Genomic DNA, 16,871 nt, shown 5'->3' on the forward strand with positions numbered 1-16,871 from the left:
TTCCTACTAAATACTTTGTTCCAATCTCCCTATACTCTCCGTTTGTGTTACGATTGTCAGAAATGGACTGATAAATGGAGAGATACATATATGAGTGTGGTTTTTATGTTTAGATATTGTATGTCTTCCTATGTCCTGATGAGGCCTATATGGATTTGGGGCCGAAACGTGTGGACCAAGGATCTGAGGAGTATCAGAAAGAAATTCATGAACTCAAGCGGAGGAAATTTCTGAATAAAACAATTAAATCGCAGTGATAGAATTACTAATCAATTGTGATATTCGTTATACTTCCTCAAAAGTGGACAGCTTTTTTTAATATGGACTGGTAGCCCGTTTTGGAACAATTAGGAAGCACGATGTGTGCAATTTGTGGCACACAGTAAATAATTTGAAAAATTAGTTGATTTTTGTGTTTTTTATGTTCATTTTGTTTATGTTATGTATAGATGTGATTTATTGTTATGTATAGTGTTTTTAAGAGTGCGTGTAGCAAAATTCGGTGTATCAATATGACACAGCAAGGGGCTACATTATGAGTGATAGAAAGAGATGAAGTAAATAAAAGAATTGGTGTTAAAATAATACTGGCAGTATTCCCGGTGATCAATTAAGTTGTTCACTTTGGGCATAGTAGATATATATTTGTTCCTACTATATCATTGGAGCACGTTCACGTTGTTTGTACCAGTCTGGATATAGTAGGGTTATATGGGCTGGCCCCTTATGTTTATTGGCTACCCTCTCTCCTTAGCTTACTACAAAGCCGTAGATTACAAGTTTAGAACTCTGCTATGGGATGGTAGCCCGGCAAATATAGTATTAGCCAAACTGACCAGCGGATGGTATGACAGGGAAATCGCCATTCCCGAATACCACTGTGTAGCACAATTCATTACCATCAACTACTGGGTGCACACACCTCACCACGAACCAGCTTACTGTATGGACATGGGCCAGATTCATCCAGGAGATCACCTGAGAGTAATTTACGCATCCCCCAGGCCGCAGCTCTTTTGCGGACCCACGGTGGTGACTCTCAGTTACTGGCACTCTGCGCTACGAACGTTTGGCTGAGAGAAGAAACGCAGGCTACCTCCTCTGGGACTTCGCAGTGTTAGGAACCTAGGGGTCTCTCCCCGGGTTTGACAGATGGGACATCATCAGTATCTCAAAGGGTACCTCTGGATGCAATGTCCCGGACCTATAAGAAGAATTTGCATTGGCACCCTCGGAGTATTTCCTCTACCTTCACGTTTGCCATGCTCTCCAGTCCGCACTTCCCAAGGGGACAGACCTACCTGAATTTTCCCCAAGGAAGTGTAGGTTATTAGAAGAACATCTACACACGAAAAAGTCATTTCCCTCACATGTCAAACTGATTAACGACCCCCCAGACCCGTTAGTACACCTAGAGACACAATGGGAGAATGATGTGGCAAGCTTTGACTATGATGAATGGTGCGCAGCCCTGGCCTCCCTCCAGGAAGTGGGATTTAGAGCCAGGTTCTGCTTGGTGCGATTGCAAATCCTCCATAGGTCGTATGTGACATGGTCCATCAGGGCCAAACTGGGCAGATCATCTGCCACTCACTGTTTTAAAGTGTATGGGCAAGAGGAATCCTTTCTGCACATAATAAGGACTGCCCAGAGATACGGGGGGGGTACTGGTACTCTGTAATCGAATGCATGAATGAGTTGTATAGTAGTGAGATATAGGCTTCGATTAAATGGTGCTTATTAAATGTATGGGACACTACAGCTCTCCGGAGAACTGAGATACTGTGGATGACTCTCAGAATGATGGTCGCCAAAAGAAACATCACAAGACTGTGGGGCGTGCCCCAGACACCCTTGTTGTGGGATTGGATGAAAGACATGGACTGGTGCATGCTAGCGGAGTAGGTGACTTATGAGAGTTGCGGATGTCCACAGAAATTAGTACAAATCTGGGGGAGTTGGAATGCCTTCAGGGGAAGCCCATGCGATAACTCCCCTTTGGATGTAGCGGCCGACCCGGGAATATCCCACTGAGATCCCTCGACTGGGCCAGTAGGGGCAGGGGAGAAATTTGGATATCACTCGAGAACAGATGGTTATCAATGCTGTGCCTTTAAACCTGATGCAAAATCTCTTTTACAAAATGCCTTAGTTTAAGTAAAGGCTGCTTGCTCCCCTAAATTGATGAGCTTTCAGTGCTGAAATGGCTAGCAATGTCACTTGAGTAATTAATGATTCATTACAAAGAGGCATTTATTAAGATTTAAAAAAAACAAGCAGTAGTACTGCCTCTTGTATTGTTTTCAACTCATCAAGCCCAGCCAACTATATGCCTGTTTGCATGTTAATATTTCTAAACAAAATAATCTACGCAGAAGTGTGCCTAGAACTACAAGATTGTACATAACGAGGCAAATTTTTTGCTAACTTCCAGTTAGGCTTCTGCCCTCTTTGGGCCATAGAAACCGTAATCATAGGCATTGGTGAAAAAGGCATTACAAACCAGGTATCGAGGCCAGTATACTGCTTTAGTGTTATTGTGTACGACTCATCAGCGGCCTTCAGTACTGTGAATCACACTATTCTCATCTCAAGACTTCAAGATTGGTTCAACGTATCTGGAAAGGGATGGGCACAAGAGGGCATGATCCCTTAATCTAGGAAATTTCTACTCCTAGTCTCTTTGTAAGGGGTGTTCCAAAGAGTTTAGAGCCATCAACGACTAGCTAATCATCTTTTATTGTTAACATATTGGATGCACACTATTGGCCTTTACTTACAATGCAATAAAACTATTGTTCCTAAATAGAGTAAAAGACCCCACCCTGCCTCGAAGTTGGCTGGCCACCTGTCTTTGGCACTTCTCCCTCTCTGATCCACATAACCTGGAGTTGTGTTTGATGTTGATTTGACCTTCATTCCACGAGTACAGGCCTCAGTGAATTTATGCAGTTATCACCTTTATGCTGTAGCTAAAGCTTGTTCACTACTATCCGCAGACCGCTGTAAAGTATTTATTCCAGTCGTTTTTCTAGAATGTATTATTCTATGGTAGTTTACTTGGCTCTACTCACCATGTACTCATTTAAATTGCAAAAAGTCCAAAACACAGCAGAACTTATCATTTGTGTATGCACAAAGCATAATCATGTCAAACAAGGAAGATTTGAGCAAGGGTAGCTCACAGTAGAAAATCAAATTCAATACCAATGTCTAACACTACTATGGAAAGCTTTTTATGGCAAAGCACTGGTATATCTGGCCAACCTGTTCCTGTGTTACTAGCCCACTAGTCTCTTATTTTCCAAGTAAGAACAGAAGCTGCACCTTCCAAACTGGTGCCTATCCAGGCATGAGCAAAACCGTTGCAAGTGGAATTAACTACTAAGATACATTAGACAGAGGACTAAACTTGTTATCTTCGACTACACTGGCTAATTGGAACTTGGTTGCTCTCTTTCAACCTTAACTTTAATTTGTCACTTTTACTTGTATTGGCTTTTTGTTTGTTGTATATTATGTCAATTTGTTGATCGACACCTAGAAACTGGATTTTTGCCAGTAATCTGTGAACTTGAAAAATCAATAAACATAACATTAGTTGCCTTCACCCCCGGTCCTTACTCACGAGGAGGATGAGGAAGGGTGAAAACGAGTTTCATGACCAAGAGTGAGGATGGTGGGTCTTTAAAAGAACGTGGATATCCTGTGTAACATATAAACAAATGATCACATATGAAGGATGTTATGATATAACCTTGGTAGAGGAATTGAGGATCGAAGGGAATAACCTGTAATGGTCTCACTTTTGATGTGTGTGTTCTAAAGTTATGTGTGGATTCTCCAGGGGTAGGGGGGTGGGAGAAGATGTTTTGAAAGTAGATTTGAATCTTGGCAGTTGCTCTCGGTTTAGCATTAATATTGGTTGTAAGTGCTTTTTTGCAGTAATTTACCACAGTTGTGAAAGTGCCTGGTGATGCGCTTCTTTTCACTTACATTTAGATTGTTATGTATTTTTAGGCAAAAAGAGTAAGGTGAAAAGAAAGAAACAAAGATATTCTTCATCGTCTTCACAGTCCTCTTCTGAGGCATCATCTTCATCATCTTCCTCTTCATCATCCAGTTCCTCTTCAAGTGATTCTAGTGACGATGACTCTGGTTCACCACAGAGGATGCATCACCCAAAGAAGAAGACAAAGAAACATGATGAGAAGAAGAACAAAAAGAAAAAGAAGCAGAAGGTAAAAAAGAAAACACAGTTGAAGGAAAAGACTGGCAAAGTCAAGTGTAAACTTGCTGAAGATGTTCCGGGACCTTCAATCAGCCAATGGCAGAAAGAGGTCCAGGTGGACTCTGGCCCAGGTGAGTCCCAATATGGGATTTCTATAACACAAACTGTATATTACACATCAGATAAAGTATTATTGTGCAGCTTATTAAAGCAATAAAACCACAGTTGAGTCCTTTGAGCTTACTAGAAGGCCAGCACAGCCCTTGAATTCATTTGTTTCATGGCCAATTCTCAAACAGATAAATAAGTTTACAATTTGTTCCCTTATGCCTCCAATTTACTTGAATTTGCTCATTTAGGGGAATTTTTTTTAAAAAACCAAAACCTATGAAGAACATACAACTGTTTTCCCCTTCACCTATGGGGTATTAGGGTTACAGGAAAATATCACATTGCACAATTTTCCCCCAACTTTACAATGTTTTTTCCTTGCAGAACCACTCCTTCCCGATGTCTCCTGAAAATAGGTGGGCATATGGGGCACTTAATCACTCTAAAGACACACTTACTCAGGCTTTTTAGGAGTAAATCTAGGGGGTGAATGTAGGGTGCAAAATGTAAAGGTGAATGTTTTAGAAAACCTCTCCGGTCTTCCATTTTGGGCGTTCCTCAATATTTCCATTAGCAACTTTCCCGCCATTCTCGTAGCCTCCTTTCCACGAGCACATTTTTCCACACATTTTTACTTCAGATCTGACGGACTGTCTGCCGTTTGAAAGGCCACCTCTCTCCATAAATGTCTGTAGGTCCTGATTCAATCAATTGTCTCTCGTGTTCAGGTAGGTTTCACAGTTTTTGTGTTTCAAGTTTTTATTTAATTGTGTGCATCCAGCTCCGTGAGTGTAAAAGTCATAAAGAAACACACATTGTAGCACGGGTAAGAAGTAGCGATGACAGATCTTATTCAGTGTTTGGGTGTTGTCAGATCCTTGAATCTAGTATCCATCCCTCTAGAGTGTAATCACTGGTGTTAGATTTTCTAGGTTTCCATGACAGGTATATGACCTCAGATACCTATCTAGCACAAATCACTCTACTATGCGACCGTTCCACCACTTTCATGGCTAATGAGAGAGGCCATCACCGGCTAACACTTCTGATTGACATGAGGCGAGTCACATCACATTTATGTGTCTGCTTTCTACAGCCCTGTTAGCAAGACATTCCCAAATGGCCCTCAAGCAGTTATAGCGCACTCCCTAAAGAGGCAAAGATGCAATGCTGACATGCAACCTTTCCCTGCAGTAACCAGTACTGTGGGAACCTTAGGCTTATGTTTTGGTGCTCACATAGTTGGAGTGTGGAGCAGTCTGCTTGCAAATAAAACAGTTTGAATAAAGATGACCACTAAAAAGGGTTCAGGAATTCACCTTTTTGTTAAAAATGTTTTTTAAGTTAGCCAGAATTTCAACTGCTGAATTGACAGCAGTAGGCGATGGATGTCTGTGTTTCCATGTTAGGGACGAAAGAAGGGAAACGTGTCCCACACTGTCCTTTACTCCACAATTCCTTTGCAGCAGAAGAAAGCAAACCGGTAGATTCAGAGTCTTCTGAGGAGTGGGAAATGTTGATGCTGATTGTTGAGCCCACCTATCCCTGCCAAGCTCCAGCATTAGTGTGAAGCAAGAGTTACCTAGCTTAAGAGGCAGTTCCCTTTGCAACCAAGTCTCAAGAGCATGTTCAATTACTTTGTAGGTCGAAAAAGGCAATGTAAATCATTGAGGCGTTTTCAGGTATTTTGTGCTTTTTTTCTGTGAACACTATGGGTTCTAAATTTTCTCTGCAGAATAACAAAGTTCTGCGTATGTGTAAAATTATACAAAAATACATTTTGCAGTGGTTTAGTAATTCAGTGGTGCAATGACCATTTGAAAAGATGCAAATATAAAGCACATGTCTTGCAGGAAACCAACGGAGCGGTAGACAGGGCAATATTTTATGCTCATGTTATCAGGCAAAGGTGGCCTGATGAATAACAGCTTCCTTCCTTATCAGTTATGTATGAGATGTTCCTTGAAGAGAACATGAATTTGAAATATTCCAATCAGTATTAATTTCATACATTCAAGTCAGTGTTTTTTCTGTGATTTTTGACATGTGCATTGCTTTGAGACTGTTTATGTGAAATATTATGCAAATAGGTTGAAAACATACTTGCTCAGAAGTTACAACTACCTTAAGGGCATAAAGCATGCTTTGCCAGCTCATTCTTTCATTCAATTTACATTTCAAGGAGTCATTTAGAGTTTAGTGTATGCGGGACATCCGCCATTTTTTATATGTGGGCAGAGCATCAGGTTTCTGGCTGCAGAGATTCGATTGGCTGTGCAATTAGAAGTCTTTGACTGATGACCCATTTGCTAGAGGGCCTTCAATCAATCAATCAAGGCATTTGTAAAGCACACTACTCACCCGTAAGGGTCTCAAGGCGCTGAAGGGGGGGGAGGGGGCGCTACTGCTCAAACAGCCAAGTTTTGAGGTGTCTCCTGAAGGTAAGTAGGTCCTGTATCTGTTGCAGGTGGGTGGGAAGAGTGTTCCATGTCTTGGCGGCTAGGTGGGAGAACGATCCTCCACCAACAGTTGTTCTGTGGATGGGTGGGATGGTGGCGAGGGCATAGTCAGCGAAGCTGTCGGGTCGGGGTTTAAAAGGAGAGCCGTCTGTTGAGGTATTCTGGTGCGGTGTTATGCAGTGCCTTGTGAGAGTGGGTGAGGAGTTTGAACGTGGTTCTCTTGTTGATGGGGAGCCAGTGCAGGTTTCTTAGGTGGGCTGTGATGTGGCTGTGGAGGGGAATGACCAGGATGAGGGGTGCGGAGGCGTTCTGTATGCGTTTCAGTCTTTTCTGGAGCTTGGCCGTGGTTCCTATGTAAGGGGCGTTGCCGTAGTCCAGTCTGCTGCTTGGGTGACATTCCTTCTGGTTCCAGTGTGGTTCCATTTGTAGATCTTCCGAAGCATGCGGAGGGTGTTGAAGCAAGAGCAAGAGATGGCGTTGACTTGCTGTGTCATTGATAACGATGAGTCCAGGATAAATCCCAGGTTGCGTGCGTGGTTGGTAGGTGTCGGTGCCGTTCCCAGTGTGGCAGGCCACCAGGAGTCGTCCCAGACGGAGGGGGTGAAGCCGAGGATGAGGCCTTCAGTCAAGTTCATCACAACAACCGCCCTGTCGACGGTAGTCCTTCTGCCTTATATTTTTACTTCCAGAATGCCTGAAGAGAAACTCTTCTTTAACATTTTATGTGTGACTGTTCACACTGGCTACAGATTAGAGAAATATTGCAAGCAGACCTCCTGAATATTAACCACATAAACGATAAGGCCGATGTCTTCTCTTGTTCATTTCCATTTCTACTGTTTCTGTTTTTGGAGCATCAAAATTAAATCAGTTCTAGGATTGCATGTTAGGCAGCCAAAAACCGCAAATTTATTGTCACTGTTAAAAAATCAAGATGCTTAGAAACTGTGGGCTACTGTCTTTAGCTGTCACCATGTAGCCAGTCTGGATCAAACCTCACGCTCAAACTGCCGACATTAAACTTTGAAATTTAAAATGGTGGAATCATAATGGGACGCTTTTATTACTTCCGCGCACCACTCTATCCTCTTGGTGACCTTCAGATTTAAGCAGTTGCTTAGCGAGTACGTATGTAGCAGCATGAACTGAGCTTAGGAGCAACTGTGGCTAAGCAAGGATGGGAGGTCTGAGGTATGATGATACCTGATTACAAGAGGCATGCAAGGGCAAGTGTGCTTTGGTTGATATTATTTATTGGACAGGCATGTTTTCAGTTTCTTCCTGAACCACAGGTGAGCCAGGGCTTTTCTAATGGGTTGCATGTGCTTTTGATGAAATATTAACCTCAAGAAGATGCTCCTGTCGAATTTTTTCATATAACCTGTCTTGGTGATTTTTTCTCTCAAAGCAGGGTTTCAGCAGGTTGACAAGATCAACCGGATGAAATGAAAATATTACATTTTTCAGGTTATCCTTTTGTGCCCTTTTAATCCTGCAGTCCTTTTGTTTTTATTTTAAAAGAGGGCTGAGCTTTTTTTTCTAATCCCAACGGCCTTCCCTACCTCATCCATTCGACTCTTCCCCATCGACTATACCCACCTCCTTCTTACCTTCCTCTTGCTGTCTTTCCTTCTTTTTAAACTACTGCGGTAGACCTAAAAGAAAGACCACCACACCTCTTTTTTTTAAATAAACATTTGCCGTTTTCCAAGCACTATATTTTTTTGGGGGAAAAGTTATTTTGACATTTCTCCAAAATTAAGTTAATGAAATATTTTTCTAATGTTAGCGTCACTGTAGTTTTCTAACACTATGGTGCATAGATGGAGAAGGCCTGAATTCTGGTCTCTTCCTTTTTCGTCTCCATCTTTATTCTTCTGATGTCCTGCTCGTGGTATAGCACTCTCTGCCAAAGGTGGTTCATTTCTTGACCAGGGAAGTTGGAGTATTGTTTGGTTTCATAGATGATGCGGCTGGTGTTGAGCATAATTAGGGCCAGGCGAGGGAGCTAGTGTAATTCCTTTAGCATAGTGACAATGTGTAGAAACGTCTTTAAACCTTTGATAGGACATGCTGCTTTATACAGGTGCACTTCCTGGTCTGAGTGGCTGTTGCTCAGAACCTCACCTCCATCAAGGTGGGTGAGACAAGTACTGCGAAAACATGTTTTGCAGTTTTTCCATTGCCCTTATCATTATAACCACAGAGGTGGCAGTGACGTACTTATAAATATGTATGACAGTTTGTCCACAATAGAAATCCAGAAGTACAGGTGAGGAACAGGGAATAAAATTAAAACAAGACCAGTCTGGACAGTTAGCAATCCATAATTCTGTTCGACCCAAAGGAAGTGTTAAAAAAGAGGACTGCCTCTCTTCTTCCCCCGAGAGATAGTGGCCTACAATGTCATCATTATTTTCAGTAGTTTTCATTAATGCGTAGCCTTCTTTTCCCATTTACAGTCCTTACCTACATACGTCTGTCTACCTGATCTACAGACAGGACGTTTGTTACCACTCACACTCCAGACATTTTACAAACCTGCTTCCAGTCTTAGCACCACCTCCCTGGGCATGACTTTTCACCTTCTCCTCCTTTATGATATCCCAGCTAACTGTAAAGAAGTGTTGACTTGAAAGGGAAGAAAAGAGCCTTCAAAATGCACATTGTTCTGTGGTCTATATACCAGCACATCTGCTCGTTCCTGGTGCAGTCCTTACATTTTGTGATATACCAAAAGAAACCATTTGAGTCAGGGCAGGCGCGGGGGGAGATAAACATTCAAATAAATTAAATTTAAAAAAAAAACACTTACCTCGCTCCTCTCTTCCGTCTCGCTGCAGGCACAGGCTCCCAGCCTGCGGCCAGTGAGCAGCGTGAGGATTGGCTGAGAGCACCTATCCAGCGGGCTCCCAGCTAGACTCGGAGCCTGTGCAGGCTCTCGCAAGCTCGTTAACTTTGTTGTTGGGCTGGAGAGTGCCTACTGCGCATGTATGTTTGGCTGGCCCGAGATGACTGGCCAAACATACATGCACAGTGAGGGGGGGACTGCTGAGCACTCCTATGAGTCTTCTAGGGAATCGCCCAGTGGGCCCAGTATTTCCTGACATAAACTGTCACAACTATTATCTTCTCTGACCCCTCTACCTTCAATTTTGTGAACATTTGAGAAATCAGCAGAAACAGAGGAAAAATATTAAAAATCCCCTATCTCCTAAAACAGTCCAGACTATCTGCTCCCTTTACTTTTCGCTGCCTCTACCAGGCATCAGGAACAGTGCTTACTCACAAACACATCTAGTCTGAAGGATCCAAACCTCCTGAAAATCTCCCCTGAATATCTCTCTCAACAGAAGAAATCCTGGAAGAATAAACTAACCTAGCTGAGATGGCCTACTGCCTCATTTTTCTTTCCTCATACATGCACCACTGTAGGAGAACACAAATTGCTGTGTCATGACAAAATGTGAGCTATCTGCTAGTGCTCAAACATAAGCTCCTCTTTAACTTTCTGATGACAGCCGTTTCACTTTGTCTGCCCTAACCAATGCGGTCTTGCCTCTTATCTAGTCTGCAAATACCTGCAGACTTTGCCAAATCGCCTCCCACTTCTTACAAATGGCCCTCACAAGGATACCAAAAACTGCATGCCAGCTCCAAATGATTACTGCAGGCATCACCAACTTGTGAAATGTCAGGATCCAATAAATGATGCTCCCTTCTACAAAGTCTCCAGCTATCGCAACCACCTGGTGAAAATGTCAGGTATTGGCGGTAGCCATAGATAACCTCTTCTAGTAGTGAGGTTTCCTGATTCCAATGGGATAGGAATTTTCTTACTAGACCCTTTGGGGTGGGATCACGAGTAGGAAACCGTAATTGAGGATCCTGCTTTGCTCTCAAACAGCTTCTGATTTGTGCCTTCTCTTAGTGCAGAAGACCTTGTAGATTGTTTCTCACATTATTGATCCTGAGTGATTCAAGAAAGAATTCACCTGCACCACAATCTGCAGTGAACTAGAAGGCAACTGGCTGTCCATGGTGACATGAATCTACTTATTATCTCGGTAAATATGCAGAGTAAAAACATCCTTTAGAAGAAGCCTCATCCACTAAGCAATCGCATTTAATACCATTGGTACCATATTGCTGCCAATTGGAAAACCAGCATAATAGTATTGTTGATCCTACTTATATACCAGAGACTCTGGCAGATAGGCACTTGAGGGTAGGCATCCTTCTGGTGTGGTGGGATGTAACATAGCTTCTTGACTGTACCAGAGTAAAGACTCTCGATGGTCTCCATTTTGATAGAAAGAGTTTATGCCCATCTCTTTCTTGTTGCAGCCTCAGTAACAACCCAACATCTTTAGACACTTATCACCTCTGAAAAATAATCAAGTAAAATCCTGAGCTCTCCTTATAGGCAAGTACAGGAACAATGGTTTGTTTGTGTAGTAAATCTTGTATTCAGTTTTTGACAACATGTCTGCTGTCTGGTCGCCAAGCCCAGAGTGTCCCATTTGGAACACACTTCTTAAAACAAAACAAAAAAAAATCGATCAGATACCTGTCTGAAACTGTTTATCTTGTAGGAGACTTTCAAACAGAGATGCCTTAGATTCCTTACCTTAGAATAATCCCAGAGCATCAGACTGGATCTGGATGTTTTTGAGCAGTACTCCTGCACGCCAGTAGGTGGCATAGAGCCAGACGTGCTTTCCCCGAAGTTGATTCCTCCGCTGCATTCTGCTTCAAACTCATGCCCATTGGCATATGCAGGCTTTGCAGTGGGACCTAAACTTCCAGTGCGCACAATAACCGGTGGAATCTCTCTGACATGGTCCAGATCTTGGCAGAAACTGCAAAAGATCTGCAGTGGTGGGTGATTGAACACAATTGGGTCATGTCAAAACCCTCTCCCATTGCCAACCAGAGCTGACTCTGGTGACATGCATCACTTTTGGGATGGGGTGGCCATCTGGGAGAGGTGGAAATCGAAGGACTCTGATATCTGGCAGAGTGCGGGCTACACAGCAACCTGTTGCAACTTTTGCCAATTCTCTTGCCATTGAAAGCCGTTCTTCCTTTGATGAAGCGAAGGTTGGTGCAGGTGTTCACAGACAACACCATTGCAATGTGGCACTGCAGCAAACAGGGCAGGGTGGGGTGATGGACCCTTTGTCAAGAGGCTCTGTGTCTCTGATCATGGCTGGAATACCAGGGCATATCTCTGGAAGTTCAACACATGGCTGGCACTCTGAATTCAAGGGTGGACAAACTCAGCCAAAGACGCCCACTGGATCCCAAATGGTGTCTCCAGCTGCAGGTGCTGCGAGGACTCTTTCAGCAGTTGGAGCACCTTGGTTAGAAGGAGGAATATGAGGCCAAGCAGAGCGTCGTAAGGCGGGTGATCGACCCCGAAACCGGACGAACAAGGTACAGTGTCATTATATAGCAGGCTACGCTATCATGTTTGTGCTTACTGAATGTCACCATTTTGAAGAGGGCATGTTGAGCTTTCACAGATAATCGTACAATATGATTCCACAGCAGGCACCCTGGTATACTGCTATGTCCGTAAACACCTAGGTTGGGTAGATCGACAGGGATAAGGCTAATTGTATTTTTTTTTCAGGCCCAGATATGATAATTTTAATAATTCTGTGTGCAGGTTGCTGGTCAGGGCCCGTGAGAAGTCCCTGTACCCTATAACCCAGGACAGAAAAGCGCATTTGGTACTTTTATGCTGTTTTTTTTGGCCATATCACTATCAGCACTTCAGTCCAAGAACCTACAGGGGGTGGGACGGAGGCGAGCACGGAAGAGCGCTGGAGGTTACTAGCACAGAGTGCGAGGGGAGGGCGGTGGTGCGGGGTGAGGAAGACGTAAGAGGGAGGGGGTCGGAAGCCAAGGAGCGCACGGCGGAGCTGCACAACCCGTCCTCTCCCTCAACCCTAATTGATAGATGCACCTGCAGACCCGACAAGTGAGATGACGTGGTAAAATCTACTCATGGTCGATACAGCCAAGACATGTTACACATCTGATTTCCTTTATTAATAAAGGAAATTTGCCCGTTCTTAAAAGTGTAATTTAGTGTATAAATCTACTCCAAACGGTCTTTTATGATTTCTGTGTTCCATTAGAAGTGTTGTGGAGGCAAGTGCCCGCAGATGAGCACATAATACGTCATAAAGTAGGAATTTGCCAGGTTAATACTGTGACCAGAGCTTATGAGATAGATCCCTTTTCAGCTGTGATTCAGATTGTACATTTATACTTCAAATTCTCCCTTCCCAAATAAAAACTGTAATTTCAAGTACCATAATGCAAAGCAACATACAGCACTGTTAAGCATTTCGTTTGTGACATGAGTCAAATTGCGTTCTTTGTTACAAGCATTATGTGTGATTGTGCACCCACATGTATTTTCTAGATAAAAATGTACATATTAGAATATTGTAAACTGAAAAGGTGCAAGAGTGTTGGCGTAACTGTGGACCTGGCGTACTTATTTTCCAGTGTGAACTATCTACTCTAAAGTAACTGTGCAGCAGAACATGTCCTGTTTTTTAGGTCCAGCGGGCAAGCGCTTCCGACCTGTTGTCATGTATTCTGTGGGCTTTAACCATGCCCGTCTCATGCCCGTCACTTTCATTTGTTCGTGGGCTTGCCTTTCAAAAGTCAAATGCACCGGCCAACTACTGTAAACATATGCGGCGTCTATGTTTTACGCATGGTTTCTGGACTACTTGTTTTTTATTTTTAGGTCGAGCTACTGTTTTGTCTTTTCACTTTTCGCTCCATGGTGCTCCAAAGCTGCAGCGTTTCCATTGTCCGGCGTTTGTGAGAGAATGCGAGCAAGGCGTGTGTAACACTGGCTTCACTGGTCCTCTCTACTGTGTGTTGGGGCAGTTGTTGGCTCGCGGCACCAGGTCTGCGTCAGTGAGTGCTCGCCACGTTCCTCTCAGTCGCCTTTGGAGGAGCTGCCATGGCTGGGCCTCAGTTCCAGTATGCTGCATGGCTTTTTTTTTTTGCAAAAACAGTTAATGAAATTGCCCGATTTAGCTTATCTTCCTGGTGTCCTGAAAAACCAGACCGTAGAAGGCTCCTGTGTTGCATTTGTGTTCGCTTCTACTGCTCAATGCTAATTTGCCAGGAATGTTAGCAACTTGCTATCATATCTCACCCCACAACAGAGGCCAAAGTATGTTCTCTCTCCAGAAAGAACATAAATCGCTAGAGTTATTTTGACATTTTTACATTACATGCATTTTGTGATTTGCCTAGTACACATTCTTTGAAGCAGGCATATTAACCCTGTGTGCTGCCTTATGACTCCAAGCTTCCACTAGACGAAAGTATGTTATCTCTTCAGAAAGAGCATTAATCCTCTGCGCTACATTATAATGAGTTCAAACTTCTACTATAAACGTAAGTTCTCTCTCCAGATAGAACTTTAATCACCAGAATAATTTTTACATTTTTACATTATATGCACCATACTTTGCTTAAACACATTCTTTGCAGCAGGCATATTAACCCTGTGCGTTATTTTATGATGAATCTAAGCTTCCACTAGACAAAAGTGCATTCTCTCTCCAGAAAGAACATAAATCGCCAGAGTTATTGTGACATTTTTACATTACAAGCACCTTGTGATTTACCTAGTACACGGTCTTTGCAGCAGGCACATAACCCTCTGCACTACCTTATTATGAGTCCTAGCTTCCTCTAGACAAAAGTATGTTCTCTCTCCAGAAAGAACATAAATCACCAGAGTTATTTTGACATTTTTACACGATATGCACTCTGTGATCTGACTAGTACACGTTCTTTGCAGCAGGCACATTAACCCTCTGCGCTACCTTATAATGAGTCCAAGCTTCCACTAGATAAAACTATGTTCTCTCTCCAGAAAGAACATTAATCATGAGGGCTATTTTGACATTTTTAATTTATATGCACTCTGTGATCTGGCTAGTGCACATTCTATGCAGCAGACACATTAACACTCTGCACTACCTTATGATTACTCCAAGCTTCACTAGACAAAAGTATGTTCTCTCTCCAGAAAGAACATAAATCACCAGTGTTATTTTGACATTTTTACATTACATGCACTTTGTGATTATCCTAGTACTTGTTCTTCACAGTAGGCATATTAACCCTATGTGCTACCTTATGAGGAGTCCAAGCTTCCACTAGAAAAAAGTATGTTCTCTCTCCAGAAAAAACATAAATCGCCAGAGTTATTTTTACATTTTTACATTATATGCACTATATGATTTGCCTAGCACACGTTCTTTGCAGCAGGCCTATTAACCCTCTGCGCTACCTTATTATGAGTCCAAGCTTCCACTAGAGAAAAGAATGTTCTCTCCCCAGAAAGAACATAAATCATCAGAGTTATTTTGATATGTTTACATTAGATGCACTCTGTGACCTGCCTAGTACATGTTCTTTGCAGCAGGCACATTAACCCTCTGCACTGCCTTATAATGAGTCCAAGCTTCCACTAGATAAAAGTATGTTCTCTCTCCAGAAAAGACATTAATCACCAGAGTTATTTTGACATTTTTACATTGGATGTACTCTAAGCATAAAAACGTCACAAATGAAAAACAAAACAACTATAACAGTGAGCTGAAAGGGCCTGGAATGACTGGACATGGAATATATAGGCTTGATATGGCTTTAAAATTACGTTGCCTCAGTATTTAGTGCTTTAACTTTTATATGCAGCTGCTGTGTTACTGCATAGCACTTTAAAGCTACTTTCTGCTTTGAAGATGTTTGTTTTTTTGGGCCTCCAGGAATAATGAGTTATTTGTTTGAGCGCAATACTACAACTTTGCTGAACTCGTTAATAAATACCTTTGAAATTTGTGCACTGCGCCCCCTTCCAAACCCTGTGCAGGCAGCCAACCCCAGCTCATGAGCTGTAGCTGCAGTCTGTGATGAAAACAGTCAGTTAAGATGCAGAAATCCTAGCGTTGCTGTGTTTTTACAGTGATACACTACTATTCAGGGGGGCTTCCACCTGTAATATCGTAGTTAGATGCCAGCCCTTGGAATAGTATTTGTAGTGTTGTCCAGCTCCCACGCTCAAAATGTGATTTGCAAATTTAGTTTGTTTCTGCTTTGGATTCTGGGACTTGTAGTTTTATTTTTATAACATGATACAAGCTGGAAACTAGCCCTTAGAGTATTATCCGTAGAGTTGTCTAGCTCTCAAGCTCAAAACGTAATCCGCTCATTTAGTTTGTTTCTGCTTTGCATTCTGGGACTTGTAGTTTTATTTTTAGAACGTGATACAAGCTGCGATTACAAAGCAGAAATCTGACTACATGAACTGCACGTTCGAGTCTGTGAAACTTGACCTGTGTGCACACGTATTTATAAAACTAAACTCGAGATAAGCTTACAGTTGATTATGCTGTACAATGGTCAATATTTTATAACTAATATTTCAGTTTAAGACTGAGCATCATTAATATCATGTGAGATGGCTCTCTTCAAGCATGTGAAAAATCATGGGCATTGTGTTTGACTCCCCAGACTGCAGTAAAGGGACAGTGATCCAGTAAGCGCTCATTCTTGGGGTACAATTATTTTCATTGCCCCGCGGGCAATGCCGCCTATACCAACTACCAAGTAAATATGTTTTAAACCTGGGAGTAGTTTGTGTTTTAAGGGCCTTGTTTAAAAAAAAAAATTCAAGTAGGCCTACTAGCCCTTAAGTTATGTGAAGGGGCAGTGGAATTATGTGGCAGAAAGGACCAAAATATGTGGCAGGGTTGACCAATTAATGTGGCAAAAAAGTCCAGTTATGCATTTACAGTGCCAATAGCTCCAACTCCAGTAAATGCGATACCTATTACGTTGCAAATGCTTGTCCTTAAAGTGCCCGTTGGCTGTTTTCAGTTTTAACAGATGAGCAGAAGTCTCGCGTACAAGCGATGAAGCCAATGACGAAGGAGGAATATGAGGCCAAGCAGAGCGTCATAAGGCGGGTGATCGACCCCGAAACCGGACGAACAAGGTACAGTGTCATTATATAGCAT

General features: G+C 42.6%; 1 protein-coding gene across 1 annotated transcript in view; it reads left to right on the forward strand.

Annotated features, from left to right (window-relative positions):
• ARL6IP4 (ARF like GTPase 6 interacting protein 4) overlaps positions 1–16,871 on the forward strand; it is a 115,599-nt gene that overhangs the window by 86,048 nt on the left and 12,680 nt on the right. The window contains exons 3-4 of the mRNA XM_069214968.1: positions 4,021–4,362; positions 16,732–16,849. Of these exons, the coding sequence (XP_069071069.1) occupies positions 4,021–4,362; positions 16,732–16,849 (460 nt within the window). The remainder of the gene's footprint in view (positions 1–4,020; positions 4,363–16,731; positions 16,850–16,871) is intronic.

The sequence above is a fragment of the Pleurodeles waltl genome, chromosome 11 (assembly GCF_031143425.1).
Source record: "Pleurodeles waltl isolate 20211129_DDA chromosome 11, aPleWal1.hap1.20221129, whole genome shotgun sequence".
In the NCBI taxonomy this organism is placed as follows: Eukaryota; Metazoa; Chordata; class Amphibia; order Caudata; family Salamandridae; genus Pleurodeles; species Pleurodeles waltl.